Source organism: Prunus mume, linkage group LG4, assembly GCF_029339155.1.
Source record: "Prunus mume cultivar Tortuosa linkage group LG4, ASM2933915v1, whole genome shotgun sequence".
NCBI lineage: Eukaryota > Viridiplantae > Streptophyta > Magnoliopsida > Rosales > Rosaceae > Prunus > Prunus mume.
In genome coordinates, this window is record NC_142701.1 from 15,370,673 (window position 1) to 15,390,919 (window position 20,247).

The 20,247-nt window shown below is 35.5% G+C and overlaps 2 protein-coding genes across 4 annotated transcripts; one reads left to right on the forward strand and one right to left on the reverse strand.

Moving 5' to 3' along the window:
- Positions 1 to 3,081: 3,081 nt before the first annotated feature.
- On the reverse strand, positions 3,082 to 7,750 carry CICDH (cytosolic NADP+-dependent isocitrate dehydrogenase). 2 transcript variants are annotated; one of them, XM_008229690.2, is made up of 16 exons: positions 7,335 to 7,750; positions 6,546 to 6,589; positions 6,328 to 6,437; positions 5,941 to 5,978; positions 5,760 to 5,837; positions 5,624 to 5,677; positions 5,451 to 5,552; positions 5,211 to 5,302; positions 5,004 to 5,107; positions 4,840 to 4,908; positions 4,624 to 4,739; positions 4,492 to 4,526; positions 4,226 to 4,368; positions 4,018 to 4,140; positions 3,796 to 3,884; positions 3,082 to 3,448 (listed from the first exon to the last, which is right to left on the reverse strand). In XM_008229690.2, the coding sequence occupies exons 1-15, from the start codon at positions 7,381 to 7,383 to the stop codon at positions 3,806 to 3,808; spliced, it is 1,236 nt and encodes a 411-aa protein (XP_008227912.1). In that variant the 5' UTR covers positions 7,384 to 7,750; the 3' UTR covers positions 3,082 to 3,448; positions 3,796 to 3,805. The 2 variants fall into 2 exon arrangements, with proteins under 2 accessions (XP_008227912.1, XP_088907318.1); XM_089051192.1 differs by lacking the exon at positions 7,335 to 7,750 and adding an exon at positions 6,823 to 6,975.
- Positions 7,751 to 8,720: 970 nt separating this feature from the next.
- On the forward strand, positions 8,721 to 18,413 carry RECA1 (recA DNA recombination family protein). 2 transcript variants are annotated; one of them, XM_089051191.1, is made up of 13 exons: positions 8,721 to 9,080; positions 9,280 to 9,371; positions 9,520 to 9,595; positions 10,086 to 10,142; positions 10,226 to 10,355; positions 10,523 to 10,608; positions 10,697 to 10,822; positions 11,419 to 11,523; positions 11,655 to 11,711; positions 12,241 to 12,303; positions 12,381 to 12,457; positions 14,911 to 14,983; positions 17,952 to 18,413. In XM_089051191.1, exons 1-13 carry the CDS (start codon positions 8,847 to 8,849, stop codon positions 18,057 to 18,059), a joined length of 1,284 nt encoding a protein of 427 aa, XP_088907317.1. In that variant the 5' UTR covers positions 8,721 to 8,846; the 3' UTR covers positions 18,060 to 18,413. The 2 variants fall into 2 exon arrangements, with proteins under 2 accessions (XP_088907317.1, XP_008227911.2); XM_008229689.3 differs by having other exon boundaries at positions 8,723 to 9,080; positions 10,086 to 10,148.
- The last annotated feature ends 1,834 nt before the right edge of the window (positions 18,414 to 20,247 follow it).

Below are 20,247 nucleotides of genomic sequence, written 5' to 3' on the forward strand. Positions count from 1 at the left end.
GCTATACTATTTTAAAACATAAATAATATAAAAACCCGACTATAGCCTAGCGGCTATACTATTTTTAAAAAGAAAAAAAAAGTATAGCCGTATATATAAAATTTAAAAAAAGAGCACCCGCCAAGCGCCTATCGATTTGGGCACCACGTGTCCGATTTTAAAAAATAAATAATTAAAAAAACTAAGTATCACCATGCAGCTATACTATTTTATAAATAAATAAAAACCTTAGCATAGCCGAAGGGTGATACTATTTTGTTTTTATAAAAAAATACCACTATATGCATTAAATACATTATATTTAAAAGGTATAGCAGTGTGGCGATACTTTTTATCAAAAGAATTTTTTATTTTTTATTTAAGCGCTAGTTGCATTAGTTTATAGATATTCATTTGCTAGTTTCAACATATCTAAAGCATATATTGAAGATAGATAAATTTCACAGTAAATCAATCTTACAGTTCAATTTTTTTTTGTGTGGTAATGTTTGTCTTTGATCTACCTTGTTCTCTCAAGTGCTACTAAATTATTTCATAGTTAGTAAAATACGGAAAGGGAAAAATATGAATTAAATACGTACGTGTTTTATTCTTCAAAATTTTGGCAAATTGAAACTGCAAAGTTTGCCCACTACATAATATTTTAATATATATTATATTTATTCAACAATATGTGAAAATTATATGTGTAATAAGTGAATTTTGTGTGTATTATTGAAAATTTTGTCAAAAAAAAACATGTATTAAACATGAAAAATATTAGTGTATGTGTAAAATACGAGTATTGTACATTTGTTTTTAAAAAAATGTGTATTTAACTGAGTCTTTAAGACGTGTAATGAAAAAGACGTACGTATGTGTATAATACTAATATTAAATGTCTAAATGCCAAATTATTTATACGGTAATAACTCTGAAAAAGTAAAAAATACTAGGGACAATAGGGACTTAGTTAATGACCTAATAGTAACGGATAATACTCTAAAAATCGTTTGGATGAGGGAAAATAACTTGAAATTTAGCTAAAATTCTGGAATTTAAGAGGATAAATCAATCCATTGTTTGGCAACTTAAGCGTGGAAATACGCAACTTGTAGCAAATTGAATTCCACGTGTGGAATATATATATATATATATATGTTTTATCAAATTGAATTGATGTGATTTTGAATAGTTGAGTTGAACTTTATAGTTAATTTGGATGTGTTGAATGATAATTTAATATGAAACTTAATGTTAAAATGTATGATAAATATTTTTTTTGCAAAAAGAATCGGGTATTCGGGGTCGGTACGGTATGGGGGATAGTCCTCCGACGGGGACGGGTACGGGATTCCCAAAACCTATTAAACGGGGATGGGTTCGGGGACGGGGACGGTATTGTCATACCCGGCCCCTACTTGACCCGTTGCCATCCCTAGAAACACGTATGGAAGAAATTGTTTTTGGCAGTATAATTTAGAAGTACTTGTGGATATAAAAGTATTTTCGGAAGAAGCACTAGCAATTACAATAAGGTTCCTGGAAAACATTTCTAGCTTATGGAAATGCATCTATTCTAGATAGCCAAATTGCAAACATTTCTGGCTTCATGAATACGCAAGTTGCAACAATTCTCTCATTCAAAATTGCAAACTAATCTTTTATGATTACTTTCGACAAAAAAACGTAATCTTCTTTTGTCACTTTAATGCCTAGTTTTCTTCCAACTTCTGAAATGCCTAAGGAGACTATCTCCATCAAGCAAAAGGTGAAAATGACTAGAGAATATGATCATAGAAGTGTAGGTGAGATTGATCCCGACGTCATCCACATTATGGCCCTATGGACTCAAGTGCCATTCAATGGCACTCATGGTTGAAAGTAAAACTATCATTAGAACTTAACCTACCTCATCCAATGGATTCTCTAAACCACCTCCTTAAATAAAATTTAGGGAGAAAGTGAGAAAATCCACATCCAACATGCTCCAACTCCTAAAATAAGGAGACCTCTAGGAGCTCCTAAATCCGAGGAGAGAGAAATGACTCATAGTGACTCCTTATAATTAAATGTTGCTTTACTTTAATGCTATTTTAAGTATTTATTTAATGCTAACTATTTTTTTTTTTTTTTTTAATATGAAGAGGGACCATTTATGCTAAACTTAAAAAAGAAATAAATCATTTATGATTCCCTAGGGAGCATTGTTGGAGTTCAAATTTTATAAGGAGCTCCTAAAATAGTTTTTACTGTTTTTAGCTAAATTTTAACTAAAAATAAGGGTACTGATTTTCCCACTCCCTTTTTATCCACTTAACACTCCATTTTTTAAAAAATTATACGTTTTCAGTCCTCTTTTGTTCACATACACTCCCTTTTATCTTATAGTAAAAAGTATTTAAAAACAAAAGAGAGTGTAGGTGGATAAAAAGAGAGTGGGAAAATCACCACCTAAAAATAAAGAGCATGATTGTGGATGCTAAGAAACTCTCTCCATCAAACATAAGCTGAAAATGACTAAGCCTCGCAATAAATATCGTTATAGAAATGTAGGTCAGGTTGATCACCGTGCGAGAATAGGAGCATCTCTATCGGAGGATGTAAATGATGATGTGAATAACAATTACACATCCAGGCACCTAAAATTACACTCCAATGCTCCGAAATGTTATGCCAAACCTACATCTCATCAGAGAATGTACAAAAGTTCTACATTTCCATTTATGCTTGCATCTCCAGACGGCGGGTTCTGCATGGAGAAAGTAGGGAGAGAGTTTGTGCACTTAACATCAACATTTTACTCCCGTTGAAAGATTTTATACCTAATGACTACGGTGGCCGTTGGGCATGGAGATCAATAGGCTTAACCATTTGCTGTCCTTTTCTGGATATGGTTTTACCAATGATTTGTTCAAATCTGTTTACCCGGAAATCAGACACACAACCTATGTTGGTTTTGGTAATTCCAAGTCTAAAATTTCGTTATTCAAAATTTGTGTTTTAACAATGCCCGCAGTAGGCAATTTTTGCAGCAGGAAACCAAAGATTTCAGATGGAATCTCATAGCCTTCCTATCTCTGCTGAAATGGGACTAAAATCTGACCAAAGAAAATATCAGAACTGTATTGCATGGTTCTAAATTTCCAATGAACTTCAGACTATAAGTTCTGTTCTTGAAATAGCCAAGAAAAGATCAGAACAATTACACACATGGGCTACAAACCACTGCGGTGTGATTTTCAAATGTCATTTACGAGAACAGAGCTTCTAAAACTTGATTTCTTGCTGGAAATCAAGAAAATTGGCTTAGCCATGAAAAGAGCATTCAAATCAGTAAGAGTCAAATTGTGCACAATAAACTAATACACTCAAAAAAACAGATGAGTATAACCACCAGAGGGGAAAGATTCCACCTTCCATTATTTCTTTCGAGAGTGCAAAAGGACAAGTCCACAGTTGTCTATCCCTGAAACAAAACCCAGCACTCATTAACTTTAAAAAAATGCATAAATGCATGTATCAAATGTGAATGATATTTCTAAAAATGAAGAAGAGAGGGAGAGGGTAAGACAGTTTCTACAGAAGACATGAAAATCACAAAGAAATAAGAGCAGCTAACAATATCCAAATGGCAATTCAGATTTCACATCAAATTCAGATCGTATTAAAAGTTATCACCCATGACAGGTTTTAGCTAACGGTATTTTACATAAGCATAAGATAATTTTTCTAAACAGCAGAAAAAATAAAGCATAAAACAGCAAGGAAGTAACATCCAATGCATAGTGTCAAGTCTGCAAACCCCTCACGTACAACTATTCTTTCAAGAAAGCCGTGCTCTGAGTTCCTCTGCCACAGCATCAATGAACTCTTCCGTATTCAAGTAGTGGTTCCTAGCAAGCCTGCAGCATACATAAGCATGTTATAAATGAAATCACTGCTCATACAGAGACACCAAAAAATAAAAATAAAACATAACCCACACGCCAGCAGAGACGTACATTATGAAGATATAATAATTTTTTAGATACTTACTTGGGTCCATGAATAATGAGTGCAAGATCCTTGGTCATTTTCCCAGATTCCACAGTTCCAATGCAAGCTTCTTCCAGTTTCTGAGTGAAATCCAAAAGCTTCACATTGTCATCCAACTTTGCCCTGTCAAGAAGACACATAATAATTTTAACAATTAACCTTATATCCACAAGGAGCACAAACTTGGAAAGTAAACTTCATAACATACCTGTGTGCAAGCCCTCTTGTCCAAGCAAAGATAGAAGCTATGCTGTTTGTACTGGTTTCACCTCCTTTCTGGTGAACCCTGTAATGCCGAGTAACTGTACCGTGGGCAGCTTCTGCTTCTATAGTCTTTCCATCTGGGCACACCTGTAACCATGAAATACCCTAGTTAGTGAAGTACAAGGATTCACATGACAAAAAGAATGTCTTGACAGAGGATGGGAGAGGGGATGAGGGAGAGAGTATACACACGAAACAGTTATAACATACCAGTACTGATGTCATCAATCCAAGAGAGCCAAACCCTATAATGGAACCATAAGTTAAAAATTGCATTCCTCTGTATGTGAAATCTTTGATGATAGACGAAACAAAAGTTAGCTGACAGTCTGCTAAACAAACCTTGAGCTAAGAAATCACTCTGCACATCTCCATCATAATTCTTGCATGCCCAAACATACCCACCATCACTTTTAAGTGCATAAGCCACCATATCATCAATGAGACGGTGCTCGTACCTTCCAATCAAATAAAATATAGTCAATAACACAATTTAACCTGAAGATCCATAATGTTAAATAAAAATTAAATAAAGTCATCAGGCTCTTCAGTCCTTACCATATGCCAGCAGCCTCATACTGTGACTTCCACTTGGCTTCATAAACTTCTTGAAATATGTCCTTGAATCTTATCTCATTAACAAACGAAAATATAGATAGGTCAGAGAATGATAAGTCAAAATGTTAAATACTTAAAAACAGGGTAATTTAGAATCTGCATACCTTCCATCATACTTCTTAAGAATAGTGTTCTTTGTGCTAAGATAAAGAGGCCACTTTTTCTCAAAAGCAGTGGTCATGGAAGCCTCTGCAAAAGCACGGATGGACTGCATGCCAAAGAAACACATACAACAAAAGGAACAAACAGAGTGACTCACAGATATCAAGAGATTCTTTCAATGGAAACACGAAAGGATAAGCAAATCAAACCTCATCGGTGTTGTACATGGCCAACGCTACTCCCCCCTCACCTGTGAAGTTGTACACCTCTAGTTCTGTTTTCTCATCCTTGCCTTCTGGCACTGCAAGCATTTATCAAGTAATAAGACAAGAAACTAAAGGAATGTAAAAACTTTTTATTTATTTATCAAGACGTACTTTGAATAGATAATCCTAACTAGATTAAATTTGATGTGTACAAATATCCTAGTCTCAAGCAAAGATATATACCAAACACCAATTTCAGTTTCCCAGGTCCTTTAATGACAGCATCAGTTGCTCGATACTGGTCACCAAAAGCATGTCTTCCAATGCATATTGGCTTTGTCCAGCCTGGAAACAGCAACAATCAACATGGTTCTACTCCAACAAAAATATAGAGCCACAATATGAAATTATCATACCTGGGATAAGGCGAGGGATGTTTTTGCAAAGAATTGGTTCTCTGAAAACAGTACCTGTAGAAAAAGCCAGCGGCCATTGTAATTTAGCCAGAAAATTGTTCAAAAGATGAAAAGGTATAGTTGCCAGTTCACTAACCATTCAAAATATTCCTAATAGTGCCATTGGGACTCCTCCACATACTCTTCAAATTAAACTCCTTCACACGACCTTCATCTGTTAATTACAACCACAATAATATGGAATTCATCCATTTCTCAGTGCTGACTGAAAATATTAATATGGCAACAAAAGTGCTAAATTATTCAGTATTGTATACCTGGAGTGATAGTTGCACATTTGATTGCTACATTGTACCTAAAATACCAAGTGTTAGAGATGCAAAATTCATACCATAATAATACGTGAAAATAAAAAACATACTTTAGGCTCTCTTTTTTCTTATTTTTTACCCCTGGTATACAAACATATGATGCGAATTGAATGCACTCGGGAACTGAATTCTCTCACCCTCCACCTCGTCTTTATAAGGTGCAGGAAGGAGATTCCACAAGGCCAAAAGGGTGCCATAAAACAACTTTCTGTACTGCCCAGTCACCATCCTAACTCACTAATCACTAACCCAAACCACATTAGAGATAGAAATGTTGACTTCAGAGATAAATATTCATTTGTAGAACTTTAAGAGAGATGACATAAAACGTACTTAAGAGTAGCCTCCGCACTTTCAACAGTAACTTTATCATCAGTGGCATCACGATGAGGAAGACCAAGGTCAAAGTACTTGATGTCCAATTCCAGAAAGGGTAAAATAAGCTGCAGATACAAGTAATGAGCACATAAGCAACCACCATCTTGATCAGAAAAAGTATATATTGAGAAAAACTAGTATTGATGGAGCCCTTAAGAGTATGATATAGTCACCTTATCCTTTATGGATTTCCAGAAAACTCGAGTCATTTCATCTCCTGTACCAAAAGACATATTGTATGAGAAAGGGGAAGGTGAAATATCTTCAACCCATGTACACATGGTACGTGATTTGTAACATATTATCTTCATAAAATTTTGAATGAATGCATAACCAACATTGACATATTTTAGGACATTGGGAAAACACATTTCATTTCATTCATTCAAGTTCAACAACAGTTTTAGACGCTCAAACAAAGGGTCTGCATAGAGAAAGAAAGAGATTCACCAGTCTCCGGAAATTCCAATTACAATATCGTTTTATTTATAAAATCCAGAAGATCAAAACTTCATCAAACAAATCTTATCTATATAGATCTAATTATTTTGTACGGATCTTCAATAACAAGTTAAAGGGTCGTCATCATGATCTCAGATACCCGAATTAGTAGTTTTAGAATTATCTTTTTGGGGGAAAAGATTCAGGTACTGTAAAAGATCATTACAGGTTTTCTTTTAATAAACTTTTTACTGAATAAATCATGGTAAAAAGGAAGATGAAACATAAAAGCCACCACCTTTTCAGAGGACAAAAACAAACAAACATTTTGGAGGCGGCAAAAATGAAGCTTAGCAGTCATCGAATAGAACTATGGGGTTGCTCATAGAAGACTAACGAATCAGAAGCAATCAGTACAGTTAGATGGGCAGATAGGCATGGAAATGGATCGGCAAAATGATCAATTAGTGCAGATAGGCCATGGAAACAATCAGATCGGAGCAAATAGATGAAAATCTCACCGTCCATCTCCACGATGGGGTTGGCCACCTTGATCTTCTGGAATGCCATTGTTTTCTCCTTGGGACGATAGGTTGGATAGGTAGATAGGAAGGTAGATAGGAATGGAATGGGATCTGCGACTCTTTTTAAAGGCAGAGAGTCGCTGAGTGGTTTTGAGTCTCTTTGACTGTGAGAGGCACACACTTAACAAAGAACACGGCACTCTCCCACCACCGATATGCTCTTTTATTTATTTATAAAACTCAGGAAATCAATGTTTTTTTTTTTTTTTTGGTGGGAGGAAATCAATGTAATTGAATATTAAACGGGAACTCTGTTTTCTCTTTTTCCTTTTCTTTTTCTTGAATGTTTTTTTTTTCTTTTTAGTATATGCTCCTGTCCGATCCACCTACCAGCTTTTCGCATACCCCAACAATCTTTTTGTTTTAAAATAGAAAAATATTTATATAAAAATAATAGAAGCGTTTGGTTTCAATCCAATTTAATTGGAAAATTTTAAATTTGATAACAATGCTAAATGAATGTATTTCAAATAACTCGATGGAGTACATATAAAATCGATTTGTTTTCATCTTCTTTTTTCTTATTCAAATGTTCGTTTATATGAATTGTAATAGTCTATACGAAATTTTTTAGATTATACTATCATTTTATAGTGTCATTTGTATCTATAGATTTGGACCCCTCCATCTACATGAAGTCTAAATTTTGTTTGAAGTACAAAATCCGAATCACATGGACGTTAATTGTTAAATAAAATGAAATTGTTCAAAACTTTAATTTGAGTAATGGTATGTGACACAAGAGTATGAGATAAGTAATTTTTGAATATTTAACTATAACATATATGAGAATGTTTATTGACATTCCTTATCTATTGGCTTTACCTCAGCTTTGTTGAATGTTACTAATCATACTTCCCATCCTAGTGATCAAACTAATCTTATAAGATGGAAGCCTCTCAAAGCTTTATTTGATGGCTCTCTCAAAGCTTCATCTCTCTCGTTTGCTTTGGATTCATCTTTAGAGATAACTTAGGCGTTCCTCTTATTACTAATACTTACCACTTATGTTCTTGTTGTTGAAGGATATACGATCAACGTGAAGGAAACTTTGATTTTGCAAAGATCAAACATGCTGTATAATCAAAATTATGGCAATAGAGGTAAACCCCATTGGCGTTGGTCACACGTTTTTATTTTGAAGATATAGCAAAGTTATTATTTGATTATTTTTAACTTTAAGCCACCATTTCAAACAAGGAATTTATTTCCCACCCTATTTGGGGCCAAGAAATAAATAGGACTTTTTGTCAGGGGTTTTTACTAAGATTTAAAGTTTTGTGGGGCTTTTGACTAATTTTCGCCTAAAGAGAAAGAAAAGGAAATAGGTTCTGGGTATCTCACGGTCACATTGCTAGCCTTTTCCCCATCTCTTCATATTTCTCTCTCCCACTTCGTTCGTTCGGGCGCTGCTGCATCTATAATTTCATTTTTTGTAGTGTTTTAGTAATGGGTTTAGTGTTCAGAAGCAACAGCGGAAGCATGAGATACTTTTCGACCCACTCAAACTCACACTCTCACTCGCAGTGCTTACCTTCTCCTCTGTTATTCCAGTCTTCTCTCCCACTGCGCTTCAACGTACACTCAATGGCGGTGAAGCCCATCAAAAGAGTTCGTTGTGAGCTCCAAGCCAAAGTCAATGGTGCTCTTTCTGCTGACTCCGACCCCCTCTTCATTGACCGAGTACGTTTTCAAAACCCCTTTGCGCCTTTTCACCTCAATGTTCTTTTTGTTTCCCAGAAGCAGAAAAATGCTGTTGAAGAGGCATGAATGATACCCACAAGCACAAAAAAACTATAACTTGCACTGTTGGTTTATGACAAGCACTAGAAAATGTGAGCTAAAAGTTGATAAATTCTGATATCATGGTTTTTTCTTTCAGCAAAAAGCACTGGAAGCAGCAATGAATGATATAAATAGTTCATTTGGAAAGGGTAGTGTTACAAGATTAGGCAGTGCTGGTGGAGCTTTGGTGTATGTCCTTCTCTCCTTGTCATATTATTGTTTATGTTTACCCCCTTTGGCCTTTTTTTCAATTTTAAGCAGCATGATGGAGCATAAGACCACATGCTTGTATGATTTAGGATGGAAAGTAGATTATTTGAGACTTTATTTATTGCAGTGAAACTTTTCCCAGTGGCTGCTTGACATTAGACCTTGCCTTAGGTGGTGGCCTTCCAAAAGGGAGAATTGTAGAGGTATGTTTCTATTGTATGTTTTCATGCTTCATCGTTGTTTCTATCTTTCTTATTTTCTTTTTGCTTGTTAAGTTACACATGCATCTGTTGGGGATTGGAATTTGGACCCAAGAACTCACTTTCCCTTCACCCTGCTCTGAATGCGGAGAGGTTTTGTAAGGCCCAAGGGCCAATTTCTGTTTCTCATTTGATTTGATTTGATTGTTTTCCTTAACACTTCTCATGATCAAAGATGCATTGTTTAATTGGAAAAAATTAATTTTTTAGTGGTAATATATATATCCGGTAATGTTCCTCGCAACCGGTATCCTGCTACAGAGTTACTTGATCCAAGAAAATGGCATCAAATACCATATGTATGCAGAGCAAGGAGATCTGGAAAGTTGGAATCCTGTGGAAGGATCCAAAAAAATAAAGATGAAAAATAATAGAAAAGGATGTAGGTAGTTCCCTGTACAAAACAATGATCTATCTTTGTATTTATTTTCAGATATTTGGACCAGAAAGTAGTGGAAAGACCACTCTAGCACTCCATGCAATTGCAGAGGTGCAGGTATAGTTGTTTCAACTGTCATCTGAAATCTTTAGCTTCCGGTTACTGAACAATGGCATTTCAATGGTAATATGCAGAAGCTTGGAGGAAATGCTATGCTTGTTGATGCAGAACATGCTTTTGATCCAGCATATTCAAAAGCACTGGGGGTAGATGTAGAAAATCTGATTGTCTGCCAGCCTGATCACGGTGAAATGGCACTTGAGAGTAATACATCTTTCTTGTTTGTATCATCGTGGGAACTTTTTCTGACAAATGTGTGTTTGTGGGACTGATGCAATCATTCTGGAAGTATTCGGAATGGCAGTAGCGTGATGCTTAAGTAATAAATTTAGTGTATGCATGATGTATTGATTGGTTTTCTGTCATCTCAGTTGCAGATCGTATGTGCAGATCTGGTGCCATCGATCTTATCTGTGTTGATTCTGTCTCGGCTCTCACTCCACGAGCAGAGATTGAAGTAACCTTTTATTTTTATTTTATTTATTTCCTTGGTAATTTTAAACTTCAGATATGCAATTGCTCATATCTGATCTTGCTACGTATAGGGTGAGATTGGTATGCAGCAAATGGGTTTGCAAGCACGCCTTATGAGCCAAGCTTTGCGCAAAATGTCAGGAAATGCGTCTAAAGCTGGATGTACTCTAATATTTTTAAATCAAATAAGATATAAGGTAATTTTAATTTTGTTCATACATATTATATATATATATATATATATATAGAGAGAGAGAGAGAGAGAGAGAGAGAGAGAGAGAGAACCACTCAATTAAATTATTGAAGTTTTAGTACTTTCTTGAAGCACCATGTTCATTGATTTGTAGGACACAATTAGATATCTAAATGGTTTCCGATTTGTCTAATTTTTTCAAGAATGATCTATGAATGAAGACCTAAAAAATAAGTGCTTTGGATTGTTGAAAAAAAATTCGTAGGGTACCCTAAAGGGTATCACTCAAATAAAAATATATATATATATATATATATATATGGATGGTATGTACTTGGATTCAGTGAAACAGTTGAGATTGAGTGCCTATGTCTAAGCAGCTGATTTTGAGCCTTTAAGCTTTCAGATATTTATGATGACCCATACTTGGGTCCGTTGCAATAATTGACTGCCTAGGTCCAAGCAGCTGAATTTGAGTAATTAATTTTTCAGATTTATATGATTTCGATTGTTACTTCAGGCATCTTTATTAGTTATTTTCCCCTAATCACAATTGTTTCACATCTAAAAACTAATGGCATCATTCATTCATTTTGCAAGATTGGTGTATACTATGGTAATCCAGAAGTGACATCTGGAGGAATTGCATTAAAATTCTTTGCCTCAGTTCGGCTTGAAATACGTTCTACAGGGAAGATAAAGTCTGTAAGAACAATAGCCATTGTTTCTTATTGCATGTCAGCTATTTGATGGATGAGTATATTTATCTGTGTAGGTCACTGAATAGAGTTTGATCTATATTGTTTGCTCATACAACATACTTCTGTACTGATTAGGTAAAGGGAGATGAAGAAATTGGGGTACGGGTTCGTGTAAGAGTGCAAAAGAGTAAGGTAATTTTGAATGCATCAAAATGGTTTCTGCATCTGAGGGTTGTACACCATGTATAGAAAGAACATTTTTATTACTTTTGCCTTTATTTTTACTTATGCAGTAATTGCACTTTCAGTATAAATTTCATAGCTGGTATAAAGTATGACAAGTTGTCTTGCCATTTCTTAAAGGTTTATGTCTAATTTCTCAAAGTTTTTTGTCCCAAATCTACACTGTGCTAGAAGTGCAGCCTGTGACCATGAAAACCATCAAATTGTTAAATTCCCCTTTTGATTTTTCTGATATTATGAAACTGCTTCCATCCTTTTTGTGGGCTAAATGATTTTGTTTTGATATTTGATTATGCTTTTGGAGGAGAGACTTTTGTTGACTACAATCTCCTGATTCCCATATTTTGCCAAACCTTTATTAAAAATTAATGATTGCAGTTTATTTATCCTTTATTTAATTTGTTTCATCGACTTTGTTATGTTTCTAGTTAATATAGCTTATGTTTTGAAAGATGCTTATCATACGTAGTTGATGTAGGTATCAAGGCCATACAAACAAGCTGAATTTGAAATTGTTTTTGGAGAGGGAGTTGGTAAATTGGTCAGTATCGCAACAAATTTATTTTTTCCCACTCATAAGGTGGAAACCACGCTCTGTTTTGACTTTCTTTCTTTCAGGGTTGCATTTTGGATTGTGCTGAAACGATGGATGTAGTAGTGAAGAAGGGCTCTTGGTATAGCTATGGGGACCACAGGTTTTAACTTGAACTTATATTCTCGGCTTTTAGTTATATTCTTTGTTATCTGCTACGAAGCAGGGCTCTTAAAGACTATGCAGTAGGATACTGGGTTTAGGGTTTAGAGTTTAGGATATTGCTTTTAGTTCTATTTTTAGTTGTTGAGTCTTGTTATGATATTGGGTTATCCATAACTGTTTAAGATAATTACTCAGTCAAGTAGGAGTCTCATTCAAAATTCTATTCATGTGCACTGTTATCCACATTGTTCACAGAATCAGACCAGCCCAGTTTGCTTATTTTTCTCAATTCTTTGCGACCCAAGAAAACCCCCTTCTTTCTCAATTGAAATCCTAAAAATCTAATTATGTCCAACCTATTCAAGGGCATACTGCCATGTGCAGTGGCATTTTCTTGAGTTCCCGTCGGCATGGAAAGGTTTCAGGGGGCACATGAAGGAAATGGATTAGGGGTTGTTTGAAATTTGGAGAATTTTTTTGAATTGATTAATGGGATGCAAAGGGGTAAGTTTGGCGCATTAAATGGTTTGATACAAGGAGATGCACTCTCACCTTTGTTCACACTAATTGTGGTTATACCAAGTAGAATTGTCAGTTATAAGGGAATGTGCGGAGATTGCTCGTTAAGGAGACCACTTTGTCAGGTCTGAAATCAATAACGCCTGGCACCTTTTGAATTCACATGCCTGACAGTTTTAAACATTTAAACCTTCCCAACCCTGAACTGAACTCCCACCCACCACAACGTAGAAGTATTGCTAAAAGATCTATGGTGCAACCACATGTTCTCAAATCTAAATGGTACTGGATCGTACCTAAATGGGACTCATATGCAATGCAATTGGGAAATGGTTTGACACAACTGTAGGCTGCCTGTCTAGCTTTTGGGTGGCTCCGCTCCCAATGTGGTTAGACAAGAAATCCATTCAATCTTGATCTCACCAATCTATCCTTAAAATTAGACCTAATGAACTGAGTGTTGTGTAATCTAGTATCTTTTGTTTTCTTTAAAAAATCCTTCAAAACCTTTTCATGCTTCTAGTCACTCTTCCCAGAAATTATTCCTCTCACAAAATTGGACACAGACAGATCATACAACCCCATAAACCACCACTCTCACTCACTTAAAACTTAATACGTACTACCAACAAACTAAGTAGTGGCCCAAAATAATATCTAACGCAAATACTGATGTCACATCCCATGTTACCATAACCCCTCTCGACCTGCCACATGATGGAAAAGGACCCATGCTTTGAACCTCCGCCGCCACACTTCCTATCAGTCTTCTATATTTAATTTATTTTTTCTGTTTCTTGTATGAAAACAAGGTGCCTGCCCCAAAGTCTACAACTCTTTGTTGAGCCTCCTTTTACTTCTAGACCCTAGATCTCCAACCATATAGCTTATAATTTCCATTTAAGCTCTAGCAACCCTGCCCTGACTCTTTGTGCCCCTTATCAGCATCAAAATGGAATCATTGATAAATTCGATTCACTTGTAATACTTTCTAGCATAGCTCAGTTCTCTTTATTTAACCCAAACTGACCACCATCCTCAACTGCCCTGACCTACTCAACTATTTGTGAGATCACAAAGACACTACTGTTATCAATCACTGGAAAATTTTCCGGAATGCTACTGTCTCTTGGTAAAAGTCCCAGCTCCACAGAGCACTAGATGATTCTATCAGCCCCTTTTTCAACAATCAGACTGATGCACAGCGGAAGGAGCAAAGGTTTATTATACCTCAAATTTTTTTTCTTCTATACAGGCACACAAACGCCCATCTCTTCCCCTTCAGAACCATATTTGAAGACTTGTTAAGTTTGGAGCAGTGTCTTAATTCCCAGAAAGTACCAGGGAAAGCACATGCATGATTCATTCTCCTATCAGACAAAATAAAAGTAATGAAACCCATGATGGCTACTGCATACCTCCTTTTAATTTCTTAACACATGCGGTTCCATATACCCTGATGTTCTGAAAACAAATTGCCCAAGTCAAAAACAGATTTCACTACATTTGAAAGTCTTTTGAGCTCACTGAGTTCCCTGTCATCGTAGAGATAATATCCAGAATTCAATCCTTTTTAACATTATTTAACCTACCAGTAAAGCTTTTTATTATTTTCTTGTGCACAAGAATAGGCAGAAGGTGTAGCCTTCCTTGGTTTCTGTATATTCACTGAAAAAATGACAGGATGTTTTATAAAATCCCTTAAATTTTAGATAGCCACTAGGTGGGATGAAAGGAGGAGATTTAACTCCTACTCTGTGCTAAGATTCTCATTCATAAACCAGAGAATGTGATTAGACTTCAAGCTTTTATTCCCCCTAACTACTCTTTTGTTCATGTAAGGACCTTGTTTATTTGTTTTAGAATAACTCAAGAATCCTCTTGTGTAACTGTTCCTCCCTAATGACTGACTTTTGTTTGTGATTAAAAAAGGTTAGGACAAGGAAGGGATAAAGCATTGCAGTACTTGAGAGAGAACCCTCTTCTTCTTGATGAAATAGAGAAGGTGATCTTTCTGATTTCTCAGATTGAACTTGATGCAATTAGTTTTCTTTTTCTCCTTCATTAATACATTGTTTAATTTTATGTATTTCTAGTGGTTAAAACAATCTCACATTGTTTGAATTCTATATGGCTTCACTTTCAATCAATATGTGCAAGGAATCAAATGAAACTGTGGTTCATCATCCTTTACATTGCTCAATGTCTTGGAAGTTGTGGGTTTTTATGTTCTCTTTTTTGGGGGTTTTTTTAGTGTTGGAAAAGAAGCTTTTAGAAAGGGAGAAAAAGATCATTGTTTTGCATATTCAAGTCGCCCCTTTGTTAGCTTAACTTGGCCGTTTATAACTTATAGAGATCATTTATTCAATGGGCATTTGTTAGCTTAGAATAAGGCCCATTTGATAGAGCTGATTATTAGACTGTAAATCCCAAAGTAACAAACTGTCGTAACTGGGGATAAAAAAAACTTGAACAAATTTAAAAAGAAAACGAAGGGGATGTTTTCTTTTGGATTTGAACAGTGCGGCATCCTGCATGCAGGGTTCCTGCACCCAAAGCTCTTCATTTGCATATATATATATATATATATATATATATAAGTATGCATATCTATTATTATGTAAAACAAAATTGCATAATAAACCCTCAACATGTTATTGGAGCATGTTTTGTTTTTGTTACAATTGTAAACTTTGCTGCTATCATGAATCAATTATTTGGGATTCAAATGTTGGATGGTCAAATTTTAGAAGTTGGAAGCATGAGGTAGAAAGAGTGCTTAGGTACAACCTTTAGGAAATCTTAATCTCCTAAGCTGATGAAGTCTTACAGTAGATGAGTAAACTGGATATGAGTAATGAGAAGATTTGATTGGAGGAGTCTTATGGCCATGATGTTTTCTATTCCAGATAATGTGGAGAATGGTGTCATAAAACCAATAGTGCTATGGAGTTTTTAAAGGCTCTTGTGGCAAAAAAAAAGGCCTTCGCATAAAACTGAAAAACACGTACTTTTGGGGACTCACTGATTAATATGAGGTGAATTGGACGCCTTGTCACAGTATGCACTCATTTGTATAGGGATGGACAGTGTCGGTGGTGTCTAGAGAGAAAATGGGATCTTATAGGGTATTCAGAGAACTAGACAAGGATGTGAAGATTGAGTAGAAAGTTTTTGTATTGCAAGTATATCAAAACCAAGAGGAACAGCTACCAGAATTACCAAAAGGAACAAACTGCAGAGTTACTTCAAGAAGGTTGACCTTTGTCCTGCCTATTGGTTGAGAGATGGCTGGGGCAGGGAATAAACTTAAGCAGAACTAGTTCTTCAGAAAGCATTGCACCACTGACTCAGTTTTCTGGTTTGGACTATATTTGAACAAGAGGGGTATTTTCTGGATGTGGTAAAAATACAGGGTGTGTGCTGGGAAGCAACATCATAATTCCAGCAGGTAGTGGAGGTTTTGGATGGCAAAACATTTGCAGAGTTCCTAGAGAGAGAATCTTTGGTGGAGATATGACTAATCCAAGAGCTCAGAATGCTTCATTCGGAGACCAGTTGGATAGAGGTGGTGCTAGACAGATTACAGGTAAAGAACAAGGGAAAAAAGTTTATCAGCGGAAACTCTTCTGCAGGAAATTTTGCGAAGGGTTGTAAGTGTAAATTACTAACCATGAATATGGGGCAGGAAAAGTGTGGAACTGTGTAGGGGTGTGAAAGCATGTTCTTGACCTCGTGAGTGTAGATTTAATAATCCATTATGAAGATGCTTGTAAAACCAATTCAACTTTATTTTTTCCAAAACAACAGATCGCTGTTGTGTTTTTCTCCTTCTTTTGTAAAAGTGAGGAGGAGGCTTCAAAGATGGGGGATAACGTAAGGTGATGTATCCAGATGTCTTTTACAGTTTCCTATTATAATGGATCCAAACATTCAACAATAATTGTGATGTATGTAGTTGGTACTTAGAAACTGATTTCATAACAAAAATGTTTTTAACTTGTTCGAAGTAAGAATTAGAGTGATGGAGAATCAAATAGGTTTGTTTATAAATGTAGTAGTCAAAGAGGGGTAAATTGTAGTCGGAGACTGTTGTCAGCAACAAGGAGGCCTATGTCTGGAGGAAGTAGAAAGAACCAAAGGATGGTAGCACAAAATTCTGTCCACTCAGCCTGAGCCCGAAGATGATAATCATGATAGGGTTGGATTAATGTGGACATGCTGGTGGAGGCAAGCGATTAAACAGCGAGTCCGTAATCGACCCCAACGCACTGTAAGTCTAAGAGGTAAGAGTTGAAGAGGAAAGGTTTAGTTGTTCTAGATCCCGAGGTTTAGATGGATATCAAGAATGAGAATTAGAGTCGGATGTAAATATCAAAAGCGGCCTTGGAAAGTGGAAGAGGGTAGAGATTGGTAGGGCATTGGGCCATTTACTACAAACCCAGACTGAGTATGCATGAAATACAGCCTGGGATGGGGTAATTAGACACAGATTAGTGATATTGGGCTAATTTTAATAGGAAACTTAGCTCTGAAAAGGAAGGCAGAGAAAGAAATTACTAGAGTATTTTATTTGATTGAGTCATTTCCTAATTCAGCAGTAACTGGTTCTGCATAATTGCACTTGTCTATCCTGAAAATGGGTAGAGACTGGTGCTGTTCATACTGTGGAGTCTGAACACGATATGATAGTCTAGTGCAAGTCCTATCACTAGTCCATCATATTTTGTTGTCAAATGTTCACAATAAACTATATTGAGGAAAAAATTATCCTTTTTGAGGGGCACTATGTGTAAATGTACAAAACCTCAGAGGTCAACATAATTTTACTTACAACTATAATCTGATGAAATGTTTCAATATGTCTTCTGTGTGCTTTCCACAATTTTTTTCTCAATCTTTGAAGGTGGGATAAGAACTGGAATGTGCTATTATTTGGGAAGAAACTGAATCACTCTTGAATGTACATGCAGATAGTTCGCTCCATGATAACAGATGGAACTGGACAAGTAGGCACACTGCACACGAGTAACTTGCGAATTCCCCAACAGGATGAAGATGATTTTGAGGATATCCAATGATAATCAAGGGTTTTGGTGTTCTCACTTTCTTTTATACTGAAAAAAGACAACCAGCATTGCAAATTGCAAAGAAACAGCGGCAGTTTTCTCCACTGTCTATGCATCAAATGTAAGACAAGCGATGGTTAACAAGTTGACATCAGTATCCGCCTGATTCAGTTCCAGACCAAAAATGTTGGTAGATATAAAGGGAATGTATTCATTTTGTAATTTTGAGAGAACATGAAAATTATGGGAAAGAGCATAGGTGGGGGGTTGGGTTGTGTTTTGAACTAACAGGCTTTAAGTTATTCCCAGTTGTCATTTCATTTATATGAAAATTTTCTTCAAATATGAAATTCAGATTCACAGAAAGTGCATTAGACTTCTGTAGAGCAACTCTGTAATGAGCTTCAGAAAAATTGGAAACAGAGACAAAGATTTGACAAATTCTTGCACGATGATATAACTACACTAGGCAAATAAAAATTGTTTCATGCATCATGTGTGTATAACTTTAAAAAAATATACTTTTTAGGAGTAACAGAAGTGACTCCAGGACCTTTGCTACAGACAAAAGTGAAGTTAATGGACCATGGAAAGTTGTGGGACTAAAGCTCAAGTATATACAAAGTTCAGGGACCACAGCTCCAGAGTATCTACAATGGGCTTCCTAAACAACTTCCTTAACTAAAATTTATGGAGGAATTGAAAAAACCCGCCTCTAACCATACTCCCTATTCAGCTCCTAAAATAGGGAGATATTTAGGAGCTCTTAAATCTGAGGAGAGAGAAAGGACTCCTAATAAATCCCTATAATTAAATGCTTTTTTATTTAATATTATTTTAAGTATTTATTTAAAGCAAACTATTTTTTATTGTTGCTTTTGTGTCTACACTTTATTCAAAAGTTGAATTAAAAAACATTAAAAACATTTATGACTCTTTAAATTAGAGAGTATGGTTGGAGTTGAAATTTTATAGAAAGCTCCTAAAATAGCTTTCTAGTGTTTTTAGCTAAATTTTAACTAAAAAATAGAGAGTATGATTGTTAATGCTCTAAGAAGCCTAATATAGAGAGAGAGAGAGAGAGAAAAAAAAAATAGACTAATGAAGCTATTAAATATTGTCATTCTTGAACAGGGAAGAATACAAAAGGTGTAATAGTGAAAAAATTATATTAGCATTCATCTCTACTGTTGAAAGTGGTAAGATCTAAAGGTCTTAAAAGTGTGTCAAAATTTGTGTTTAAAATGTGTCCTCCGATCCTGACTCATATATATATATATATATATTCAGTTTGAAACGTAGATGGTTAAAAGTGCCAAAATCGCTATCCTTATCTAAAAGTTGATAACTAGTGCAAACGTATATGTTTTTTTTTTGGTCTCTTGAACTTGAACTATGTGTATATAAGTATATATTGATGTGCTGGACCAAAGACTTGGGTGTGCCTCATTGTTTTATAAACACGATTTTAAATTTTTATGGATATGTATATCTTACAAATAAAAAATCTTCAAAATCATTTTTATTTTAACATTTCTAAAATATATAAATTATATTATTATTTCATTCAGTGTGCCTTACGTGTAAGCAAAACATTGGTCCGTTTGCTCAAACATTCCTGGCCATTAGTTAGGGCTGGGCTAAGCCTCTTGAAGATAGAGCAGGCCTGGTCGGCCAGTTCAACCCTTGGAGCCGAAAAAGCCCACGGTTGGGAAGGGCTTGGACTAACTTTAGGCTGGCCCGACCCAACCCATTTTACAAGTGTAGTCATAAGAATTAACGGATCTTTTAGCCCAACGAATGAGATGAGGCGCTAGTGTAGTCATATAAATAGTGAACCATTCAAAAGAGTAGTTAAGCTACAATGAGAGTTTTCGACCAAAAAAAAAAAAAAAAAGCTACAATGAGAGTTGCACGTCAAATATTCGAACTTTCAACAACATATGCAAGAGTAAATACTCTTAATCACTAGAGTAACAAATCTCAACGTTTTTCATATAAATAAGTAGTAGAAAGGTCAAACAATACTTTTATGGATCATGTAATAATAACGCACGATCTCGTGTCTACATCAACCAACATACCAATCAAATAATAATGTACAATCTTGCGGTAACTTTAATAAATTAATGTCTTAATGGATTCTTCAATTCAATTAATACAATGTTATAAAAAATAATACATAAATACAAAAACATGT

Excerpts from the sequence above, each read along its gene's own strand:
- CICDH (XM_008229690.2), bottom strand. The coding sequence starts at position 7,383 with ATGGCATTCCAGAAGATCAAGGTGGCCAACCCCATCGTGGAGATGGAC. Across the intron at positions 5,553-5,623 it reads CATCCCTCGCCTTATCCCAG|GCTGGACAAAGCCAATATGC; the intron begins GTATGATAATTT and ends TGCTGTTTCCAG. Across the intron at positions 4,909-5,003 it reads CTTAAGAAGTATGATGGAAG|ATTCAAGGACATATTTCAAG; the intron begins GTATGCAGATTC and ends TAATGAGATAAG.
- RECA1 (XM_008229689.3), top strand. The coding sequence starts at position 8,847 with ATGGGTTTAGTGTTCAGAAGCAACAGCGGAAGCATGAGATACTTTTCG. Across the intron at positions 9,596-10,085 it reads CAAAAGGGAGAATTGTAGAG|ATATTTGGACCAGAAAGTAG; the intron begins GTATGTTTCTAT and ends ATTTATTTTCAG. Across the intron at positions 10,823-11,418 it reads TAAATCAAATAAGATATAAG|ATTGGTGTATACTATGGTAA; the intron begins GTAATTTTAATT and ends TCATTTTGCAAG.